Source organism: Poecilia reticulata, linkage group LG1, assembly GCF_000633615.1.
Source record: "Poecilia reticulata strain Guanapo linkage group LG1, Guppy_female_1.0+MT, whole genome shotgun sequence".
Classification (NCBI taxonomy): domain Eukaryota; kingdom Metazoa; phylum Chordata; class Actinopteri; order Cyprinodontiformes; family Poeciliidae; genus Poecilia; species Poecilia reticulata.
The window spans coordinates 27,437,619-27,463,243 of NC_024331.1; the positions used below are offsets into that span (position 1 = coordinate 27,437,619).

A 25,625-nucleotide genomic window follows, 5' to 3' on the forward strand; every position below is an offset into this window, starting at 1 on the left:
GCTTTTGTAAAAAACCAAAAACTAAAAAAATTAGAAACTATCTGCACGTTCATTATCCGAAAATCAACCCAAATGTCATCTTGGGATTTTTTTTAATGCACGAAAATAGATTTCTAAAATATATACTATTTGATTGTTTTCATAGAGAACTGTTGTTGTACAGCTATTTAATATGTTTCATTTATTTAATATGTGTTATTCTATCTTTTGTCAAATAATCATCTTTATATTCTTATAGCACTTATTTGTCCAAGTGCACTTTTTTTACTAGACTTTTTTTTTACAGAAGTATTTGTACTCATACTTCAGTAAATAACATGAGTTATTTTGTCACCTCCGGTTTTGAATCTTTAGTAAAGATTAAAAAAGAGAAAGTTTGTTGTCTGCGCTGCCTCACACACGTTCTGAACGTAGGCCGAGACGCGATGACGTCACTTCTCTTGAACTCGACGCTGATTAAGTGAAGTTGTTTGGGCTGTACAAGAGCGAAGAGTAGCGCTGAAAGGGTTTCAGTTCATGCTGCTGCTCTTCGGACGCACGGTCCCGCTGCTTTTCACGCGTACAGTCACCAGCTACTGTCCATCCGCACTGTCGAAGCCCAACTTAATCAATTCCGTGTTTATAAAAATCGCAAAGATAAACGGCGCTACTACACACAGTTCCTCGTTCAGCAGCGCAAGCGGCCAAAATACAGGAACCATGCCCGAAAGAAGGCCCTTCGTGCGGTTACCTACTGACGTTTGCCCCGTCAACTATGGGTTGTGTCTGAAGCCAGATCTGATCGACTTCACCTTTGACGGCAAGCTGGAGGCACAAGTGGAGGTAAGTTGCTTGGCTTCAGACATGGATGATGTTGTCTGAGCCTGCCAGGCAGGGATTTTGTTATGTAATCTGACCAGCTAACGTTGCCACTCGCTAGCCAATTTATCGTGGTTCACTGATCACGAGTAACTGTTCACAACTAGCAAGGTAGCTGCTGTTGTGGGTGTGTTAACTGAAGGTCGCTAATGTAAATCTTTAAACGTTTCGCGTTGGCCTGAAAAGCAACAAGAGACTTCTGTATATTAATTGGCTAGTCACTAAAGCTAACACAGCTGTGCAGAAGGTAGCAGCAGACCTGCACTCTCATGTTAGCATAGCCTACCGTTTAAAAACCTTCTAAGTTAGCCTTCATGTTAAAAGCGTCGGCCTGCAAGTCTAACGTGAGACCAGTTTAGATCGCCTAACAACTAAATCTTACTTTAATAATAATTATTACTGCCTCAAACAAGCCGAGGTACAGCTAGCTAATGCTGTCAAGTGTTTGCTAAATCATGGCAACATCGTGTCGCTCCCTCCCACTCGCTCACCCAGTCTCTGTCTGACAGTTGCCCGTTGTAACAACAGTTAACTTGTACAAAGATGGGTAGTATCTAGTTACAAATACTCAGTTAATTTAGTTTTCAGTTGTTTATTTATATAGCACCAATTCACAACACGTCTCCACACACTTCAATTCAATCATACATACATTGCAGTTGATCCTACTCGTCAAACAGTGCATTGAGTTCAGTTTATTATTCAAATTGGTTTCAAATGTTTTCTATCTTGGGAAACCCAGCAGATTACATTGTGTCATTGACTTTGCAGCACAGTCTCTTATCGAGCAAACATGTAGTGATCATGGGAGGAAAAACTCTTGCAGAACCTGGCTCAGTGTGAGGGGTCATCTGCCAGGTTGAGAAGACAGCGCAGATGCACAAAAAAGAAACAGAATGACTGATGATGGAGTACTTTTTAAATGCATGTAAAAAGTTAATTGAAGGAGAGGAAGAATGTTTAGTTGTTGGCAGAATTTTCTCAGACTTGATGCAGCTTATAAGGATATAGAAAGCATAAAGTTAACAGTTGAAATAACAGAAAATATTGCAAATAGGAGAGTTATTGAAGGAGATGGTGAGGAGAGCACGAACGGACCAGAGCCAGGGACAACCGTCTTTCCGGACTGGATTCCCCCATGACAGATCGGGCCGTGCGACTTTAACATAAGCATTCTCTGTTGTTCTTATGTTATTTTCTGACTGCTGAACATTTTGTGCCACTTGGAGATAAAGAAATTCAGTATTTATTTATTGTCACTGGAAGTACTTTTCCTTATTTTAACACATAAACACTATCTTCAAGTATTATTTTCATAAGTTGAATGGTAAACAATTTGATTTGGAAATATTTTTTTCTTCCTAAATTTATTTTTGAAATTTTGTTTTTATTTTAATCTTTAAAATATTACAATTTTATATTTATAACTTTATATTTTCGTTTATCTGACATCATTTTTAAATATTAAATCAGAAGTTATGATCAGTTACTCCAGTACTTCAGGAGCCTTTTTGTGAAATATGTTTTGTACTCTTGAGTAACTTGTTGGACGGCTACTTTTTATTGGAGTAAAAATATGCTGACGTTGTGATACTCTTTCTTCGGTACAATGTTTTGCTATGCTACCCACCTATGATTAGGCTGTTTAGGAACATAATATGTACGTATATCCATAAAAAGAGATGCATAAATACCACCAATAAGTATTAAAAAACTATATTGAGGGTGCTACGAGATTGTGTTTGGCTAATGGCTGTTTAAATTGATGTATTTGTACATGTCCAACCTCTGAAGAATCATAATTTGCACATAATATTTTTTTCTGACAGCATTTTTAAATATCACATGAGCTGTTATCAATACGCATTACTTAAGTAGATTTTTGTACCAAATATTTTTTCACTCTTAAGTAATTTCTTGGACGGCTAATTTTTACTCATCCTGGAGTAAAAATATGTTGACGTGATGGTACATGTATATTATAATTCTGTACAACCCCATGTATAATTAAAAAAACCAGTTTTAATGTAAAATAAGCAACAATAAAAAAAAAAATCAACAGCTCTGCATAGTGTGCACTTCCGCCCATTGTGTGGCCACCAGCATATCAGCCACCTGTGCAAACATGTCCCTGCTTGTAAACTCTCCCTCACTGCACATTAACAGAACATAATTGAAGACTCGGCTCATTATTTTCTTATATAAACGTGGATTTGCAAAAAGTACTACATATAACTAGCTGTGGCTTGGAAATGTAAATATACTTGTTGAACTTCTACACATTTTGTCCAGCTAACACCACAGATGTGAGTGTGTTTTATTGTATCCTGTGTGATAAACCAACACAATGTAAAACGGTAAAGTAGTGCATCCAGTAGTGGAAGGAAAATACATCATTTTCCTTCCACTTAGACTTGAATTTCCACAAATTCAAGTCTAAAGATTTTTATAGTTTTGTAACTGTGTTGCATGATGTTATAAAATCTGGCTCTTGATAAATATTGAGATGTCAGTCAGGCACAAAATCTTTTTTCCTCTCTTTCTCACCAGTGCTTCCATCACTTGGAAAATATTAGCCAACAGTTATTGCCCTCTAAACAGAACTTTGCAATATGAATACTGCAGAGGATGTGTTGTATATTTTGTGACATATTGTGCTGTTTGTATTCAGCATTTGAGATGTATCTCGTATTAAAATTCAGCAAAACCAATTGCCTTCCAAGTTAAGTAATTATTAAATACATTCCGCCTCTGTGAAATTAAAGTCAGAAATTTGTTACTGTGAGTCAAGGAACCCACCGCACCGTTGTGTAGATGCAATGTTGGGTTATAAAATTATATCCCAAGTGTGTAAGATTTTTACTGAATGCTGGTCAAACAACCATCCAAAAATAGATCATTGCACAATTGTGAACATAGCAATTTATGGTATCCACCTAAACCGACAGGCTTTGCAACAAGAACATAACTCGGAAGCAGCAAAGAAATTATTGGTGTCTATGGAGGAGCTGCAGAGATTCAGTACTGACGGGAAGATGGATGGAGCTAATACAGGTCAATGATGGAGAAAACAAAGCAAAGACACCGGAGGCAGCAAAATACCAGACTTTAAACAATCAAGAGAGTATTCTTGTGTTAAAATACCCCAAAGTTCAGATCCAAGCATCGCCAAGATTTGATTATTTTTGTTCGAGGACACGTCCAGCTAACATGACCAAACATCAACCATTTTGTAAAGTAAAACAGGCAAAAATGTCAGTTTCTAGACAAGCAAAGTTGGTAGAGATATACTGTAAAAGACTTGCAGGTGGTTTTACATGGTAATGACTTGTTGTTGTATTACCGGTCTTGTGAAGAGGATGGTCCATGTTGTCCAATATGTCTTTCTTTGTACGTTCATCTCCAGAGGTTCTACAGTAGGACCCAGCGCGTAGACGCCTTCATTATCTTGTTCAGCTTTCAGGTGTTTATTCACACCAACCATGTTTAGTCCGCTTTAATCAAACTTTAGTTCATTTGCCTAGAAAGTCCATGCTGTTTGGGGAGATGTCAATGTCCAATCGAACTCTGATGCAGACCAAAAAAGTGAACTCTGGTCTGGATAAAAAATGAGGTCACATATGTGAATGCCAAGCGGATCGGAAACTGCTCCAAAAGCAGGAAGCGGTCTATAGTGCATGGCATTCTGGGTAAATGCAACCAAAACAAAGCGTGAGTGTAACACACGTGGTCTTTTACCAGCACCAAAAGTGAAATCCTACAACTGCCAAAATCTGACTCTACTCCATTTTTGTTTACATTTAGTGAAGAAGGAAGTTGCATTTGTCGTGTTTATGTGTTCAAATGTTACAATGGAACCGGATCTACGGGACCATCTGATGTGAAAACATCTTAAGTCTCTGGCTGTGATGCTGCTACTCCAACAGATGACGAAGTGGTTACACAATCCACAAGACTATAGAAGAAATGCTGTATACAGTTGGAAACGCTAAAGGACTTAAAGTACAAGGAGTACAGTCTGCTGCTTGTTTGACACGTTCCGGTTTATCCTGAAACTTGACCTTTGTTTTTAAATTCAGAAAGAGTTGATTGTTTCCACGCCATGCCACCAAGCCGTCCACCTGCTGCTCTCTGTACTCAATGTCTTGTGCATATATGATGCGCTTGACAACTGCAGTGTAATTCGAGTATGTCTGCAGATGGCAGGACTATGACTATAAGTTGAAGTTTCAGGTGTACAGAGTGGAAAGGAGTGGGCAGAGTACTGTCCCTTGTGGTGCTCCTATTTTTTATATTGCAGAATATTTTCAAAGCAAATATAATGCCACTGTTTGACAGTAGATCTGGAAAAGTTTAAATTTAACATTTTAATGGAATATGCATTTTATTTACCAGAAGTATTTCACAGTCATGGAGAATGACGTTTCCTGTAACGTCAGGAGGGAAAACTAAGCACATGTTCATAGTTATGGGCTGCTGATCAACTGGATCATCAGCAAGTGTGATCAAACGATGTTTGGGCTTTTTTATGGTCAACCTGCCACACTCTCAAAGCACGGCAGTTGTTATGGCAGCAGCTTACTTGTTTAAAGGTGAACAGTAGTTGCGTTACAGGTGTTTTCAGTAACGATGACAGGCTGTGCAGCCAGTTAGAACTGGTTCCATGAACTTCATCAAGTCACGACAGCCCTCAAAATCAACCGCGCCTATTGGCATCATGATTTTCCCCCTTAATTTTGCAATTTCTATCATCGCATCCTCACCTTTGTATCAGTAATTATTGAATGAGAGGCTGCCTAGCTAGGCTGTTAGCAATTGTGACCACTTTTTTTTTTTTTATAAATAAAAGCAGGATTTTTTAATTTTATTTTCCTGGTCTGTGGTTCAAGTCAACCTGTTGTATTCTCAAAGCAAAGTAGTTACAGCAGCTTGTCAGCTTAAGTAAAGGTGAACAGCGGTTGCGCTGCAGGTGTTTTGGGTAATGATGACAGACGGTTTGTGCAGCCAGTTGGAGCTGGTACTTGAAAGAGAACGCACACATCGAGCATCTGTTTGCTGTGTACATTTGATGTTTCTCACCATTAGCACACATCGGGAGGGTCCTGCTGGGGTTGGTGTTATTCAGTAGCAGTCATAGTTGATGAAGTATCACATGCTGCTGATTTCTGACGCTTATTTTATCTGAAATGTTCCAATTTGAGTCCCCTCCACGTCTCCCGTTTGATTGCACAATCCGCAGTTTTAGGATTACAAAATCAGATTTTGTAATCCTAAAACCAACTTTTTAAGAAGCTGGACTGAAATCAGATAGTCATTTGTTTTGCTATCACAAAATGTGAATATATAGACAAGAGGGAGTTTAGAGAGGGAGGCGCTTCCCTCTCTAAAGACACTGCACACTATCACTTATGTACATCCAACAGTTGGCAAAGTTTGAAATGCATTTTAAATGTCTTTTCAGGTTTAAGCATCTGCCTTCACTCGCAAACTGTCCTGAAAGTTGATTTCAAACACAGGAGCATCATTCCTCAGTTTTTACAAACCTTAAGAAAAAAAAAAACATTTCACATAATCTCTATCTCATTTGGAAACGTCTTGACAAAAGCATTTATTTTAAAATGAAGTTTCAACCTTGGTTCAGTCCATGTCTTGGAAGTGAGACGTTTGCGTTGCATAAGGTCTCAGCAGGTTAAAGCAATGTGCTCCAAAGGCTCAGCAGTCTGTCTTTCTGCCTTCTGTCATGTTTCATAATTGCGTCCGGTTTTCCGCCTTGTCAGTCTCACAGCTGACAGCCGTGTCAAAACTCCTGTGCTACAAACTGTCAATGTCACTGTTACAGTGTGCCAGCGTCTGTTCGCCCCAACAATAAATTCAGAACTTTCTACTCATTTTTTTGCATCATAATTTGGAACGATCTGCTGAAGTAATCCTCAATTTTTCCATGCAAGACTTTACAAAGCATTGCTGCAACAAAGACTTCCACTTTTCAGCTTGTTGTCATAAATTATTAAATGATTCTGCTTTATTATTTAACTTGTTTTACATAAAAGTTAAATTTTTCCAACTTTAAGGTTGGAAATGTAAGTAATAGTCCTTGGATGTTGGGTTTCCGAGTAATAAAGTTGGGAGGGATATTGTTTTCTGTGTTTTAGTATGTGAGTAGAAGGGCAGAAAAAGAAAGGAAAGGCAGTAAATGGTGTCTGGGGGTCGGGAATTGAACCCAGGAGAACTGCGTCAAGGTCCATATCCTCCATATATGTGGTCACACAACTCCAAAATCCAATCTGGCAACCATTCATCAAACAGCGTAGCAATGGCTGAAGTTGTATTATCTTGCAGATTTAATCATTGTATTGCTAATATTGTTGACATTATCACTGAATGAAGCGTTGAGCAAATCTATCTGGGTTCCCAACTTGGAGCTGGAGCTCATTTAAGTGTCATTCTGATTAATTTATTACTGGATTCAAGTTTAAGTTCACTTCTTTCCGTATTTGTTCACTGTCACTATATCATAAATTAATTAATGCTGAAATTTCTTGACCAGCCTGAATACCACAGGAGGCCCTGGTTCCACAGTTTGAGAACCATGGACCATCTGTGTCTTTCTTTCACCTTGCTCTGTGCTGGATGGGGTGGGGAATGGCTTCGTTTCCAGCTTTTAAACATTTAGACACGTTGGATGTGTTCCAGGCTCTGATCCTATTTCAGTGCAAAGTGCAAGATTCAGACAAAGTTTCATTTACACTTTGGGTTTCCTTGCAAGCTGGATGTCTGAAAATAGTTGAGCTAAATAAAGCAGAACTAGACTTTTACAGAGGGAGTTTTATTAGGGCGTCCATATTAAGTCTATTGCAATAAGCAGTAAATCAATAAATTACTGTTTTTTTTTCCCATGATTGAAAGACTCAGAGACTCAATGAAAACAAAATGTCTAACAAAAAAAATGGTTCAGAACTTCAGTATCTATTTTATTTGTTCTTTGGTTGTTTTTTTTATTTTGGATATTTAAAATATCTTCCAGTCACAGTGTCAAATGTTTGTTGACAATGCTCATTGAGATTCACAACTCATTTGTGTGTGGGGGAAAAAGACAAAAACAGCTCATCCCGCTATCTATGGTTTAGAACGTGTTAATTTACATACTATTTTTGGTCTGGAGGGCCTTCCATAGTTAAAGACAGGCCATAGTTAAAAACGGGCTGCATGGGTGAGCATTTCTCACACGTCGCATTGCGCGCAGACACAAACTGTAACCATAAATCATGTCTGTCTTTGACATTGTGAGTCTGTAGATTAAATTGTTTTCTGTCAATATTTACAGGTCATACAGGCTACAAATCAGATCGTGATGAACTGCGCTGACATTGACATTATCACAGCTTCCTTCGTACCAAAAGGAGCAGATGGTGAGGGTCACACTTTCAGTTTGGCTTTTCCTCCTTCCTTTTGTCATGTCACTGTCCTCACTAAAATATTGTGTTGACCTCTGTCACCTCTGTGTCAGCTGACTGAAAAGTCACACTAGTGTCATTTTTTCCAAGTCATCAGCCTTCCTCTCTCTCTTTCTCTCTTTCTGTGTTTCTCTGTTTTCCTTGGTTCAGAAATCAATGCCACAGGCTTCAACTATCAAAACGAGGACGAAAAAGTCACCCTGTCGTTTCCAAGTTCCCTACAGAAAGGTATGGAGGGATTCTGCCTGTTCAGAAAATGTAAAAAAAAAAAAAAAAAAACGAGAACAAATAGCAGTGCTCTTTCTGTGAATGCCTCCACAGGTTCTGGCACGTTGAAGATTGAATTTGTGGGGGAACTGAACGACAAAATGAAAGGATTCTATAGAAGTAAATATACAACGGCTGCTGGAGAGACCCGGTATGCAGCCGTCACACAGTTTGAGGTGAGTGGATGGTGAGATTTATTGTTATACTCTCAGTTGCTATTGAAGAAATAAACTTAATATAATAGGTGAGGAAATTTTTTATTTCTTTATTGTACCACCCAGATTTTTGGATATTCTGCTTTCAGGAGGAATCTAAAATCCAATAAAACAATTACAGGTTAACCTAATGTGTTTTTCTCTAAACACATTAGGTAATCATAGTAACCAGTGATGTTGCAGACATCAAGGAGAGCAGTGGCATCAGCCACTGTTTGAGCCTTTGCTGGTGTGTCAAGTCCAGCAGTGTCAAAAGCGCGGTCCAGGGGCCATTTGAGGCCCTTGAAATGGTTTTGTTTGGCCTCTGAGCACAAGTTAAGACGGGTTTAAAAAATGTTGCCAAAACAAAATATAAAATGATTGGTGACCGATGAAACTTGGAAACTGTTTTTCTGTTAAGGTGTGACAGAGTATTGGGGCCATATGACAGAAATCTTACGAGAATAAAGTCGCACAAGAAAAAAAGTCGTAATAATGTGAGAAATATTGCGAGAATTAAGTCGCAATAATGTGGGAGTAAATTTGTGATATTACTTCATTCTGATATGACTTTATTGTCATTATTTACTTTTTTTTTTTTTTATCTTCCTAGCGTGGCCTTGATACTCCATTGTAATACAGCAACAGTTCGAAACCCCATCTTTTTTTGTTTTTTATCTTTAATGATATTCAGGTTTTATAAAAAATGTTATTGTTGAGTTGGTAAAACTTAAAAAAAAAAAGTCTCAAACTAATTTTTACATTTTTAATTTAATTTTGTGTCCCAACAGTTGTTTAAATTTGCCAGTTTTAGCCCCCAAGGCAAAATGTTTGGACTGCACTGGTCTAGTCAAAACAAAACTGCCTAAACTTGGTAAATAATACAATGACAGCCCCGAATTACCTGAACAAATTAAATGTATTGCCATAAAGCATTATTATTATTATAACAACAAAATGTACGTACATTTCCATCCACTTGAGACAGAACTTTTCTCAGATGGTGGGTTTAATGTTCCAGCTAAATGTAAAAACCTTCAATAACAATAGGATTTTACATTGAATATTTTCCTAATTTTCAGAGATGATATTGCACTGGGAGGCAGCAGATATATCCTGCGTCATTTACCCCCCCCCCCCCAACAGCGCCTCTGGTGGTCACATTAAGCATTACAGTTACTGCACTGAAGCTCCAAAGATCTCACTGTATGCCAACTGAAATAAACAAGGTGTAATAACTTAAAAAATGAAAGTGATGGCATTCGCCCTCGGGGCATGTCTTTCTCTCTCCTCCATGTTTCAGCTAAAGCGGCTCCAGGCACAGGAAGGCGCTGGCGCCGCTTCTTTACTGGTTCTATAAAAAAACTGGTTTGGTTTTCTGGAGCCTGAGAAGCAACTCGTTAAATCTTTCACAATCTCAATCATCTGATCTTTGATCAGTAAACACAACAATAAACACAACATCTAGGGCAAGCGACACCTGGTGAAGTTAACAGAGTTCATCCTTGAAAATACTTGAACTTCAGTCTGGTGTTTTCAAGGTTTGGAACGTGCTTGATTTCTGTATGAAGTCTTGAAAGTGATTGATTTTCAAACAAATGCTTGAAATAATAAAGTTCAATCAAATGCTTGGTTAAAAGTCTAAATTTGGAAAGCCTTACAATTGAAACCAGATGTTTTCATGCATCTAATATAAATACACATTTTTTCTCATTGTCTGAAGTTAAATCAGACTACATTTTAATTGCTTTTAGTTAGAATTATCAACATCTGCTGAATGGCCAAAAATAAATAAAATTGTGTTTTTAAGCAGTTACGAGGCACAGTGGCAAAAGTTAAACTTATTCTGTGGCAGTTGCTCAACAGGGTGTTGCTAGGTAACCAAAGAGTGAGCGAGTTGCTAGGTAACCAGAGAGTGAGCGAGTCAGTTGATTCCGCCAACTTTGCTTCTGTCAAATTCTGTCAGATTTGTTATCTATTGATATTAATCACATGTTTATCAGGATATATAGTTATGGATTTATGATAAATGATAGAATAAATGCCCCCCCCCACTTATCAGGTATTTTCTTATGTTCTGTTTTTCTTTTATCACTCATCCAGTGACCAACTTCCTCCGAGCTGAGCAACGTCTTAATAAAAATCAGGTTTTCTTAAATTTTCTTCCCGTCTTTCAGGCCACAGATGCCCGCAGAGCCTTCCCCTGTTGGGACGAGCCTGCCATTAAAGCCACCTTTGACATCACTCTGATAGTTCCCAAGGACAGAGTCGCCTTGTCCAATATGGTACGTCATCTGTTCACACCTCATTATCAGAAACTCCGGTCTCCACGCCTCCCCTCCCCAAGTCGCTCTCTGCTGCCAACTTTATGACATCTGTGTTTGTCGTCCTCTCAGTTTGCATAACATTAGGCAGACGGACGGCATTTTCTGCTGCAGGCTAATGCTATATTTACGTGAGCAATAAGCTTAGTCATTGGGTGACAATCTGAAGTGAAAGCATTTGTATCTACGTTTAATCAGCAGCCACTATCTGTTGGAGGTTATATATTCCACCACACCCCTCATAGCTAACATTTCATCTGATGTGTGCTGGGTAAATAAATCTGGCTCTTTCTGAGAAATGAGTAAAACTAGGAGTTTGTTAGTCACAGGAAGCTTTGGCTAACAAAGCTAACAAGTAAGTCTTTTTTCATTTACACCCTTTTGTTAGGTATGTATGGAGTTAATTTCTTGCCAAAATGTTGCAAAATAAAACATTTTATTAACTGTTCCAAAGAGTAGAAAATTCTGTCCTTCGCATAGGAAAAAAAGTCACATATTATCTTAGGCTACATTCACACAGCAGACAAATGCGGTGGGGTTTCCCCCCAAATTGTGACCCAAATCTGACTTTTCATGGCAGTCTGAATGGTCCAATTCGATATTTCCTATGTGGTGCTAATTCGGATACATATTCGATTGCTTTCAAAGCGTTTGGAGTATGAATGGTCATGTCGCATTTCCCCCGTCTTGCATGTTTATTCAACAAGAAATTAAACCCCAAATATTTTAATTGTTTTGAGGGGGAATCAGGCATTTGCTCTGGTGGCCTTAAGTTGATGTCTTTAAATATCTTTTAAAATCACAGTTTTACTCCTTTGACTTTAACATGGTATGAGGCCGACACCAGCTGTCTTTGTATTCTTTGTATGTCAGTATTCTGCTAATGTTGAACAAAAACATAATTTCGCAGTTGAGCTGGTTACATTAATAAGAAACGCAATTAAAATCACACATGAATACGTTTGTTTCCGTGATGAGTCGGTAAAAAACATTAGTCATTAAAAATCATACTATGCCATCTTCCTCCAACTACTTCCTGTTCGTCGTCTTTGTGGTTTGCGCCATTGACAACATCCTGTTGTTGATTTGTGACTCGTATGATGCGAAACAATTGCTGTTTTGCAAAATAAATCAATTTTGATAGCCATAAACAAAATCACCTCATCTTTGCCCCAAAACCTTTTAACGAAAAACAAGTTTGTTTGTTTTTTTTTTTTGTATATTTTGCGTTTCCATTAAGCAAATTTATTTGCAAAATGTCAGACTGGGCAATTATATGGTCAATGGAAACACGGCTAGTGTCTGTTCCACTTCTGCTTAAATTTAAGCATGAGTAGATTTAAAATTCTGCTTTTAATTTTTGTCTTTGTCTTGTTCTTTGTGTTGTTTTCAAAGGCGATATATTTATGTTATGGTTTCCTCTTTCCAGGATGTCGTTCATCAAAAGCCATACCCAGGTGATGTAAACCTCGTGGAGGTAAGGTTCGGCACCACGCCCATCATGTCCACGTACCTCGTAGCTTTTGTGATCGGCGAATATGACTTTGTGGAGAGCCAGTCGTCAGATGGCATAAAGGTACGCGTCTACACGCCCGTCGGGAAGGCAGAACAAGGGAAATTTGCATTGGAGGTGAGAATATTATATTGGGAATTAAACCAACTGAACGGGTCCGCTCGCTTTATGTTCTTTTTTATTTTCACTAAAAATTGTGAGTGAAGCAGCAAATAAATTAAATGTAACCAAACCTTGCATGACGGTGCTTTTATACTCCCATGTTTTATGTGTGCATGTTAGTTTTTCTCATTTTCAGGTGCTGACAGTGGATAAAAGTCACTATAACAGGCTTTTAAAACATTTTTTACAGGTTGCTTGTAAGACCTTACCTTTCTACAAAGACTACTTCAGTGTTCCTTATCCATTACCTAAAATTGATCTCATAGCTATTGCTGATTTTGCTGCTGGTGAGTAGATGTCAAAACTAATCTTCTCTGAGGAATTTAAAGCATTTAGAGTAAAACTCGGTTTTCTTTCTGCCTCTTAGGTGCCATGGAAAACTGGGGCCTTGTTACATACAGGTGAGCTTCAGTGAGAATTAGTTATATTTGGATTGTAGTAAAACATTAATGTTATTAACGTTGGCAGTGTTTTAAAGCCTGAGGCTGAAACTGCTAATGCAGTGGCAATTTTAAAATGGTTTGTTGGGGTTTTTGAACTGTGATGCTATTAATATGACTTAATTAAAACTATAACTCTTCAGAATATACCAATCGCTCATGAGTGTCGATCACCGATATGGATCACATGGATTGGCTGTTAATTTTTAATGTAGTTATAAATTCCACTGGCTGTGTGATCTGGCAAAAAGGAACCATAATATCACGTTACTTTAGACAAAACGTAAAATACTGACCAGATTTAAAACAGCAAGGCTGTAAATTTTACAGAGTCAAATAAATCTCCCAGCTGATGTTTGTTTCCAGGGAGACGGCACTGCTAATCGATCCGAAGAACTCGTGCTCGTCATCCAGGCAGTGGGTGGCGCTAGTGGTCGGACACGAACTCGCCCACCAGTGGTTTGGAAACCTGGTTACCATGGTAATAATCCAGAACACTCGCTAGTAACTTTTAAAGGGAAACACCATCTCGCACCTACCGAGGTGATTACAGCCAACTAAAACTAACAGAAACTGAAACTGAGAAAACGTTTTTGCTAACTGAAATAAATAAAAATGGCAGTTAATGGGAGGAAATTTATAGGTAACTAGAACTATATTGTACATTTATGACACTAAAAAATATTACAACTATAGACATGATATGTTTTGTTTTTATGTTTATGAATCTATTTAGCCTTCCCAGCTGATGTGAAATTGATGTATATTTTCCTATAGAAGTAGTTTCCACAGTTCAGAGTGATGTCAGCGCGCCCAGAACCGCCATCTTGTTTGGAAATAATGTTTATAGCTTTCAATTCAAGACAACAAAATATAAGGACCAGACTAAGATTTTATTTTTTAAATTACAATACTAAAGTCATAGTATTAGAAGAATAATGTAATTTTAAGACAAAAAGAAGAATGTTGAGGTTTTACCAATAATACTTAATGGAAAAACTTAATAATTTGATGTAATGTGTTATTATCAGTAGCCTTGTTTTGATATGATTGTGCAAACAACTATGTCTATTTTTAATAAAGAATCAGACTGACTGAGCTCGATAGTCAAGTTTTTTCTCAATTTTAAGACGTCTTTTTCTGGTAAAATAATTTTTTTTATCTTAATTATCATGATTAAACAAATATTCTTCCTTATACTCCGTCATACAACTCAATGAAGGGATTATTGAAATAAAAGCCACTTTTTGAAAATATTTTCTGTAACTTGTAATTTCTCTTTTAGAAAAGAAAGCAAGGGGGAAACATATTGAAATAGGATCTGGTATGAAAGGCTAATTGATCGCCCTGTGATGCATATCTCTTCATAGAAGCTCATAAAGTGAAACTTAACCCAATTAGCCCGTTCGCTTGTGCAGCTGTTCATGGACGACGTTCCCCTGACTGAATGTGTGTCTGTGTGCAGGAATGGTGGACTCACCTCTGGCTCAACGAGGGGTTTGCCTCCTGGATCGAGTATCTGTGTGTGGATCACTGCTTCCCAGAGTACGACATCTGGACCCAGTTTGTCTCGGCAGATTACACCCGGGCTCTGGACCTGGACGCGCTGGACAGCAGCCACCCCATCGAGGTAGAAGGAGAACCACCAACCGGACGGGTTTTCTTCTCCTGGGGAGACCATCCACCAGGACTGCAGCTGACGATTATTTTATTAATCAAGTATTCTGACGATTGATTGATCAGATAAAAAAAATTGGCACATATGCAATAGCATTTCTTTAGTGAATATGAACCGGATGAAGCTAAAACTATGAGGGGACTTGAGGAATTTTGGTTAAAACATATTTATAGAAAAAATATATGGCGTTTTTTTTAACAAATGGCCTTTTTTGAGTCTGTATACTCAAGTTAGTGATTAATCGATTGCTAAAGTAGTTTACGATCGTTTTAATAATCGATTCATCTCAATTAATCAGATCAGTTGTTTCAGCCCTAATGTCATTGTATGGTTTGTCTGAAAGGTGATTATGAATCATAAGACATTTGGACTGAAATGATTAATCAAATTAATCAATTTCTGAAATAATCGGCAACTAATTTAGAAATCGAATAATCATTAACTGGAGTATGGAGACTCAAAAAAACAAAAATCCACTTGCTGAAAAATAAAATGCACTCGGAGCAGCAATTAAGCCAAAACTGAACAAAAAATATGTACATTTTGCATTTAAGATGTATATAAAGATAAAATAGTCTGTAAATACCCACAGCTCCTCAAAGTGGTAAAAAAAAAAACTTAACCAGATAAGTCAAAACGGATTGAGCCTTTCTCATTATTTATTTGCTTCTTTTAATGTATTTTTAATATGGTCTAAAGAAGACTTAAAAGAAAAATCCACACAATGTGGCCTCTTTTAATGCGATTAATTGCTAAGATAATCAATCGATTACTAAAATAACCATTAGCTGCAGCCCTAGAAGACATTGTTTCGTTTTACTTCATCAAGGGTGAAATTATCGTGACGTTTTCTGGCTGTGTGCTCCAGGTGAACGTGGGCCATCCGTCAGAGGTAGATGAAATATTTGATGCCATCTCCTACAGCAAAGGAGCGTCTGTGATCCGCATGTTGCACAACTACATTGGAGACGAGGTTGGTGGTCTCCAACTCGTGGCCCGGCGCCGTCGCTGCACCAATCTATTTCAGTCGGTCTTTTCATGTGTCTTCACAGGACTTCAGGAAAGGAATGAATTCCTATCTTTTGAAGTTCCAACATAAAAATGCATCAACAGGTAAGACCAGTCAGTTAGCATTGTGTCCAGCTGCCGTTGTTTTAAAATGGCCGCCACTTGTTGATCTGACTTTGGGCCGTTTTCCACAGAGGACCTCTGGGATTGTCTGGAACAGGCGAGTGGGAAACCCATTGCTGCAGTGATGAGTTCATGGACTAAGCAAATGGGCTTTCCAATCATAGTAGTCGACCAGGAACAGGTGAGTCGTTTTATTTAATTTAGTTGATTTATTTGCCATCTGGAAATGCACTAAATAAAAAGATGTGACCAAACTTTTCTTGTTTTAAAAATGAGAAAACTTTGCATGTTCATTGTCTTGAGATTATTTTGTATTTTGTAATTCGTTTCAACTGTAGCAGTTACAATATGTTTTGAACCTGATTGAAATGAAAATTTCTTGGTAATTTCTTCACCTTCTGTCTCGTTACTGGTGTAATTTTCCACTGTCTTAAAGTCGCTGTCTGATGATGTCGTTTGCAGCAAGGTGATGACCGAATCCTTAAACTATCGCAGAAGAAGTTCTGTGCCAGTGGGCCACATAATGGTGAGCTCTGACTATTTATAAGTAATAATCTGTTATATTCATTGTTTCGTGGTTTTGTTCACATTTCACTGTTTTTGTTTTTTATTTTGGATATTTAAAATGTCTTTCAGTTCCCAGTGTAAATTGTTCTTTATAAATCAAAATTTTATTTTATTTTATTCTTTTATTATTATTGATCTGCTTGGAAAAAACAATATTACTACATTATTTATTTGAATTCATAGTTTAGCGCTTTGAAATTGGGCCTCTGTCTCTTTAAGGAGCTCTTTGCGACACGCCACCTTCAGGACTTTATCACAACAATGCTCATCCATTGTACTGCTTACAGTTTCCCTTTGTGGAAAATTGTTTCTTTGTTTAATGTTTTCTTAAATCTGAAGTGCTTTTGTTTTTAAACATCACCCTGATACTGAAAATATCTAAAATTAACTCCTGTTCACAAAGTTACAGCTTCTACTATGAAGAGTGTTGTGAATTGCTAATTAACCAATTCTTCGGATTAGCTAAGTGCGGTGCGTTTACTGATCGGGAAAAAATCCGACTTTCAAGTTTTTGGAGTTGAAGTTGGGCAATTTCAATTACCGGCTGATTTTTCTGACCATTTTTGTTATTCTTTGGACTTCACTCAAAGATTATTTATCGTTTGAGTGAATGATAAATTCTCCACCGTTTTTGTCGGGCAGGTGAGGATTGCCCCAGTTGGATGGTGCCTATTAGTATTTGTACTAGCGAGGACCCCAAATGCTCCAAACTCAGGATTTTGCTGGAAAAATCTGAGACGACTGTGACTCTTAACGGCGTCGGTCCGGATCAGTGGATCAAGGTGAGCTCCTGTTGCACATTTAGCCCTGAAAACACAATGTGAGGATGTTTTCCAGCCATAACGCATTCGTTCTGTTTGCAGATCAACCCTGGAACTGTCGGCTTTTACCGGATCCAGTACAGCTCGTCCATGCTGGAGAGCCTGCTGCCGGGAATCAGAGACCTCAGCCTGCAGCCTGTGGACCGACTCGGCCTGCAGAATGACCTCTTCTCCCTCGTAGGTCTCACCGACACACACATCTTCTCCAAGTGAAGTTTATACTGAGAAGAAACACATTTCAGATCCATGTTTAGATTTATTGAACTCCTCTGTTTGTGCAGTAAATATTCTCTTCTACACCAATACAGGACGGGGCTGAACAATAAATCAAAAACATTATATATCGCGATAGACGCATGATCAATATCAATAGATAATACATCACTTAAATATACATGTTGAGAGGAATTTTGTTGCGAAACTCCAATAAAAATAAAATGAATAAATATAGAATATTCACTGAACTCCAATCCAGAACCACACAGCATTCTGGGAAATGTAGGCAGAGGAAAACTGCTTAACCTTTCAGTTGGCTATGAAAAGTTGGTGGAATCGGCTAACTCACTGCTCTTTGGTTACCTAGCAACCCATTCTATGGTTACCTAGCAACAACCTGTAGAGCAACTGGCACAGCAGCAGCTTAAAGTTTCTCCTCTGTGCAATTATAACTGCTTAAAAATAAAAAACAGTGTGGAGTGAAAACTGGATAAAACAGCAAATATAGTTTGGTAGCATTGCAGAAAAAAAACTAATTAGTAATTAATTACATCGATTAATATGAAACACTTATATCCTGATGAGTTTTTCGGTCGTGTCGTCCAAGAATAAAAGTCATTTTAAGGAAACATTTTCACTTTCTCAGGTCATGTTGGGTTTCCCATTACAGGATTTGACTCCAGAGCTGTTGAACGTTACATGATTCTTCAATTAATGTATTTATATTTAGCAGCTTTAGCTGCCAGGCCAACAGTAGTGAGACTGTAAGCCGCACACTGCGTCACATTGGCCTTCAGAACTTATTTATTTTATTTAGCCCTGTGAATTATTAAGAACAAATCCTTATTTCCAATGACAACCTGGCAGGGGGAGAAGAGCACAAAGGAAGATGAAGCAGCACACTTTTACAGGAAATGACAAACATTATAGCTACACTGTTGAGGTCAGAAAAACGATATAGAGACAAAGTTGTAGATACAATTTATCTACAAGATACAACTTATGTAAAATATTTTAGCTGAAATGTGCAGATCTCTGACAAAATCTTCTTTAAAATATCTTTGAAAATGTACTTTTAAAAAAAAAAAAGTCATACGTTTATGTGTTGGTTTGTCAAATATAACAACTGAAGTTTGTAATGTGACAAAGCTGAAATACTTTTTTAAGAGTCTGTAATAATTTCCCTTTCTGCTCGGTGAATAAAGGGTCCATGACTCCTTCTGTTCCATCATGTGGCGTTTCTGCTCACTTCCTGTCGTGTGGCTTCAGTCTCGTGCAGGAATGATCAGCACAGTGGAGGTGCTGAAGCTGATGGAGGCGTTCGTCAACGAGCCAAACTACACCGTTTGGAGCGACCTGAGCTGCAACCTGGGCGTGCTGTCATCGCTGCTGTCCCACACGGAGTTTCACGACGACATCCTGGAGTTCATCAGGGACTTGTTCGCCCCCATCGGCCTGAAGCTGGGCTGGGACAGCAAGCCAGGCGAAGGTGAGGGGGAACCATGAAATTACCGTCTTCACATTTAAGCCCCAAAACTTATTTCTTTCCTTCTTAATGACATCTAATTAACTAAAACGTTTAAAAGTAACATTCCTCTTGGCATGTTTGTCTTTTACTTAATGAATCAAATATTTTGCATATTCAAAAGTGGCGTTAAGAAAACACTTTTCATTAGGATAGAAACAAATCTTTAACTTTTTTTATATGTCTGAGTGTTGGGGCCATAAAAAAAAGATAAAATTATTAGAATAAAGTCATAAAATTATGTTGAAAGTTGAAATTTAAGGTTCTGGAGTCTGCAGAACCTTAAGTTGAAATAATGCGAGAGTAAAGTCTTAATAATACAACTTTATTCTCGTAATTTCATAAATTCTTGTAATTTTATTTATTTATTTTTTATTTTCTTAGTGTGGCCCTAAAACACCGTCGTAATATCGTATCTATATTTTATTGATGTTTAGTTTTTGTACATCATATATAAACTGGTAAACAAATTTCAACATCAGTGGGAGAAAAAGAGAGAAAATTAAAAATGAATCGGATAATTATGCAAAAATAAGGTCTGACATTTTGAACGGTTTTCAAAAACGAACCCTTGTGACATCAACTTAAAATAATTTTTTCCAAAACAAAAATACTAAATATCAAATCAATCCACTCATTTCATTCTTAATCCATGTTCAGGTTATAACTTTGTTTTTAAACACGTTTTGTTGATTTTATAATTTTTGTTGTTGCTCAGATCCTTCCAAGTCCCGAAGAATAATTTCTGCAGCTGCTGAAATATTTTCCTAATTTCTTTTCTCACATGTATTTTGGACTTCAGGCCACCTGGACGCCCTGCTGAGAGGCCTGGTTTTGGGGAAACTGGGCAAGGCGGGACACAAACCCACACTGGAGGAGGCCAGACGGAGATTCAAGGAGCATGTAGAGGCGAAGCAGGTCCTGCCTGCAGACCTGAGGAGCCCGGTAGGAGAGGCTTAAATCTGATTAAGATTAATACAATAAAGGGGCATGCTGAAAGTTAGATATTTGGGGGTTTTTTTGGGTGGCATTTATGGAAAATGGAAAATATAATTTCCTATGTTCTATTTTACATTTATATATATATATATATATATATATATATATATTCTGAAATAAAGGCTCTAGTGGGAGGGAGGGGATTCAAACCCAGGACTTTTCTTGTTGCAACAAAAAGTCCTTGCAACAAGAATAAAATGTCCCAACCATTTTATTCACAAAATTAACGTTTTACTCACACCTAAGGAGAATTTAGAGACCAATTATCCAATCAGTCATGATTTTAGGCTGTGGCAGGAAGCCGGAGCGCCCGGAGAGAAACCTGTAAAATCTTTTTACCCTTTTGTCCCATAAAGTATTTGTGTCTCTGGTCGTGAATGTCAAAGTAACTGGACCCATCAGGACACACGTGTTCTGTCCCAGTCTCAAAATGCTCGCTTATTTTCTCATCTTCGATGTTTCCTTCGACCAAATCAGATATTTCTCAAAGTCTCTTCCCGTCCCCGGTGACAGATTTCTCTCCCTTTTAATGTCAGTGGAAATAAAACTCGTTTAGAGCCATAAATGTCGCATCTTTTGACAAATATGTACTTTTTAAAGCACCAGGGTTTTATTTCTGTCTTTAGGATATAAAATGCTTGAGGTAAACATTAAAGAGGATGGAGAATTAAAACAATACAGATTCCAATGCAACGACATAGACGTAGTTCTTTCAGAGTCATTGTTTGTGGAAATTCAATGCAGATATTATCTGAAAAAAATTAAGCGGTTAAAAATTTGCAATTTGACAAATGACTGATTAAAAAGTGAATCATTGTTTGTTCCCCAAAGTCGTCAACATTTAATGCTGAGTCTTTATTTTCACTCTCTTCTCACCAGGTGTATCTAACGGTGCTGAAGCACGGAGACGGCGCCACGTTGGACACGATGCTGAAGGTACGCTGGTTAAAAACGACATTTCTGTGTCAGACTTGGTTGTTTATGGTTCATGTTTCCAGGACTACAATGAACGATTATTTGTTATTGATTAATCCAGGAGTTCCCAAACCTTTCCACACCAAACGGCTTTAGCTTTTGGTTCGGGACCCAATTGCAAAGCTTAAAATTATGTAAAGAAAACTTACTGTTAGAGTGACTTTTATTCACTATTCCATCATTTTTATATCAATTTAGCATAAATGTTGCTTCATATCTTCTGATTTCACTTGACTACAAGTTCTGTGGCGGAAAAGGTTATTACCAGATAAAATATTTTTCATCAAAACCCACTTTTAATTATGAGAAAATAAGTAATATTTCATATTAATCACATTAAATGTTATTTTATTCCCCCAGTTCTTCTGGCCATTTGCAGTAGTGTTCTCCACATCCGGGTCGTCTTGGTGTTTTTCTTCTCAGAGCCGTTTCATTTTCTTGCTTGCTGTGCTACCACATGTCAGTCAGCTGAGAAACGGGGAACTGTAATATACACAACTCTCGGAAAGCTGTGGATTATGAAGTTTTAACATTCTCTGTGTTTTCTCTGTTCGCTCCTGCAGCTGCATAAACAAGCCGACATGCAGGAGGAGAAAAATCGCATCGAAAGAGTTCTTGGCGCCATCTCTGCTCCCGATCTAATCCAGAAAGTCCTCACCTTCGCCCTCTCGGTACACAAACTGTTTTTGTTTGTTTAGCTACATACTTCCAAGTGTTTTAGTTTATCATTTTGTACGGAGGAGAAAGGAATTTAACGAGAAATCCTTCCTTTTGTTCAGTATTTAATCCCTGTCCCTGATCTCCTGCTACATTAACTGACAGACTGTTAATGTCCTAGTCCAAACCCGCAAATCAGCTTGACGCATTTTTAATAGAATCTGTGAAAGGATTCCCTGGGTAAACTGAACTCTAGGCCCACCAAGCACACATTGATTTGTTGTTTTGAGGAACTTTTTTTCTCAGTCGTCAAAATGCCGGAACAAAGTTTTAAACTTAACAACTGCTACATAAAAAATAACAAAAAAATTAAAAAGAGATATTTTGAGCATCTTGTGAAGTTATACTTTGGCGTTGGTTTTAAAAAGAGGAAATTCTTAATTTTTTAACACATCAGCATCAAATTATTACCAGTAGCAGGACTTTAAAACGACTGTGTCTGTTTGGAAGAAAGAACTCCGACTTGCTGAGCTGGTTACGTCTATCAAAACTTTTTCTCATTAAAACAAATCTTAGCCTGGCCTTAATAATCTTTTGTAGAGAGCAACTGAAACACCAACCAATAAACTTTATAATGTTCAAATCCTTAAGCTTGTGTAGCAGGAAATCGGCCTTTTCTGTGTGACCTGAACAGCACGGAAGTATGTTACAAACTGAAGTATTGAGTTGTATTAAAATGGAGCAAACATGCTAGCATTAGCCTAGCATTTATTTGACTTAATTCTCACTCTGAGAGTCTGGACAGACACTTTAACTTCACCTGTTGCATATAACACAAAGCTCCTCAGCTGTTGTGTAAAAATGTGAACTGGGTAACTTGGTGGTATTTGTTTTTATTCCAACCTAACGTTTCGTTGTGGATGTTGGCCCGGGCAGGAAGAGGTTCGTCCCCAGGACACGGTGTCTGTAATCGGAGGGGTGGCAGGAAGCAGTAAGCAAGGCCGGAAAGCTGCCTGGAAATTTGTCAGGGACAACTGGGAGGAGCTTTACAACCGCTACCAAGGAGGCTTCCTTATATCACGCCTCATCAAGGTAAGTGGAAAACTGATTTTCATTTGCTGGAAGCATGAATGAAAATCATGCTTCCAGTTGGACGTCTGCAGTGATTACATGTATGGAATAGCATCAGTTATTTGAGATGAAATGTCTTCCTTTTGTTTTGTTTTTTTATTGTAGCAAATGTTTTTATCCTTCTGCTTTCCTGAACATTTAAGTTGTTTCTCTTTGCAGCTCACAGTCGACGGTTTTGCTATTGATAAAATGGCTACTGAAGTCAAGGTGAGACTTAAACTATCTACTTTTTATATTCTTTGTGAGCTTTAGTCCAGACATAATTGCAGATTGTCGACAAATATTTAAGCTAAACAAACACGTTAAAACTTCAAAACATCTGCCGAACTTTCCACCATAAACGGGAACCTATCATACATAATTCACATTCTGCATGTTTTTGTATTTCCATTTGGGTTTTTACTGCTTCTAAAACCAGCCCAAGCACTTAAAAAAACACCCAGCTGGTTTTTGATATTTTTTGATTTCTGGAGTTTTTTGAAATGGCGTTGCACCTCGCCTAGTAACCCAGCGAAGCCTATACCGTTACCTAGCAACCCCAGCGGAACTCTGCCCGTTACCTAGCAACCCCAGCGGAACTCTGCCCGTTACCTAGCAACCCCAGCGGAACTCTGCCCATTACCTAGCAACCCCAGCGGAGCTCCAGTCAGCTGGTTTTAGGATCGAATATACTTTATTGATCACCAAGGGGAAATTGCTTACTTCTTGTCTAATTTTAGTAAATATAAATCTAACCATTAGTGACATAATATTTATAGCACGTGACATTACAACTAATTTAGATATAACCTAATTAAATTAATAAAAAAACAAGTGTGCACATGAAGATATTGTCGCCTTCCTAATATAATGGCCTGTGTAATTTTTTTTGCCAAGTTTTTTTTTTTTTTTCAAAAGTTTTTGCAAAAAATGACTCGAGCCATAATTTTAGGAAGGTGAAAATATGTGAATCTAAATCTATAAATGAGAGTTTTACCGCTGTATCCACTGTACAATGGCTGCTGGAAAAGACAAGTGTTTTATTGTTGATGTAAAACCCAGAAACCACTTGCTGCATCCTAGCTGTGCAGGAGACGCCACTTCTGCTTTTCAAATATGTTTGGTCGCATAATTTTGCATCTGTTTGGAGACATTTTCATTACACATGCGAGTGTAAACATTGAGTTCTGTTTGGATTTAAAGTGAGACACCGTAAATCAGCTCATCCTGAAAGGAGCTCAAAATATTCAGAAGTGACCACTGATTTTCTGTAGGAAGCATATCAGACCACCGTTCATAAACATCAGGCTGCCTTGGTCTAATTAAAGGCTTTTTCCTTTGCAGAGTTTCTTTGAGAGTCACCCCGCTCCGGCTGCTGAGCGCACCGTGCAGCAGTGCTGCGAGAACATCCTCCTGAACGCCACCTGGCTGAAGCGCGACGCGGACGACATCCACCAGTATCTACTGCAGCGCAAGGCGCCCCCTGTCTGAGCCGCCCGCCTGCTGCATGCACTCCCCATCCCTCCCTCCATCCCCGCTTCTCCTCCTCTCATCATCATAGCCGCCTCGCCCTCGACCCGGGACTTTCTATCAGACGGGGAGACACGAGTAACTCCTAGCTTCCTTACTCTGAACTGTACAAAAGAAGACGACAAAGCCAAGGATTGAACGGAGCTTCTTTTTTTGTTTTTTGTTTGTTTTTGGAGGACAAGAGGAGTTGAGTTTAACGAGAAAAGTCCATTTAATCAGACCAGGAATGTAGGTTTGCTCCCAGTCTGTCCATGACCAGAGGACATATCCATCGTCAGCCGTCGGTGTGCAGCGCTACTAAAGCTGTGCAGATGCAGCAGAACCCGGCCGGTCCAGAACCCGCTTCACGTGCCCCAATATGCACACCTTCAACCATCCCACCATCATAGCTGAGAAAACTGTGAACCCAACTCCTTCTGCATGAAGTGTCATTTTTCAGCTTTGATTACTTCCATTTCCCTTTTTTTTTCCTCTTTATGGAAATTGATGACTTCGGATTCTTTTTATTTTGTCTTCCTCCTTCTGTCTCCTCTTCCTCCTCTTTCGGGCACTGTGATTGGGTGAAAGCTGAGCGCGTCTGGACAGAGGGAGCTTCTTAACACTAGTGTGTGTTGTAGTTTCCAACAGCACTGATTCTTCACTGCTAATAAATTGTTAGGACGGGGGCAAGCAGCGCTAGCATGGTACTATATTGTAAACTGTTTAATGCAAGCATTTTTTTTCTTATATTCTTCTAAAAGAAATAATGAAACTATTCATAAATCATGTCTCCACCCTCCCTTCATGCACCTAAATCGGTTTGTATAGTTGGAGTCGAAGAAAAAAAAAACTATTTAATCGTGTTTCTCTATCCGCTTCCAGCCATTAAATGACGATTCAGGAGTTTTTTTTTATAAGACAACAGATGCAGTGATTTATTTAAGTGTTTAGATTGTCTTTATTCCAGGAAAAAAAGAATAGCAACATTTATGTTGTCTTTTATTCTGAAGGGACACCAGGAAACTCGGACTTGTCTTGATGTGACGGATTGATTTTCCAGTTTAACTGTCAAACTGGGCAGCCTTAAAGCAGCCAGTTGGTTTGCAGTAAATATTAAACCCTTATGTGGTGATAATAGGCGACTTCCACTCAACATGGACTGTATCCAACATGGCAGGATCTGCAGACTTGTTAAAAAATATATATATCTATATAAACTTTCCAA

At 38.3% G+C, this 25,625-nt stretch overlaps 1 protein-coding gene across 1 annotated transcript; it reads left to right on the top strand.

Moving 5' to 3' along the window:
- The first annotated feature begins 100 nt into the window (after nt 1-100).
- Nucleotides 101-25,625, top strand: npepps (aminopeptidase puromycin sensitive). The gene is made up of 23 exons (XM_008418691.2): nt 101-822; nt 8,183-8,267; nt 8,463-8,540; nt 8,634-8,755; nt 10,951-11,058; nt 12,527-12,727; nt 12,963-13,059; nt 13,140-13,173; nt 13,579-13,693; nt 14,678-14,842; nt 15,759-15,863; nt 15,943-16,003; nt 16,093-16,202; nt 16,484-16,547; nt 17,231-17,370; nt 17,452-17,586; nt 18,895-19,114; nt 19,953-20,095; nt 21,029-21,085; nt 21,688-21,795; nt 22,718-22,873; nt 23,072-23,119; nt 24,236-25,625. Exons 1-23 carry the CDS (start codon nt 517-519, stop codon nt 24,380-24,382), a joined length of 2,805 nt encoding a protein of 934 aa, XP_008416913.1. The 5' UTR covers nt 101-516; the 3' UTR covers nt 24,383-25,625.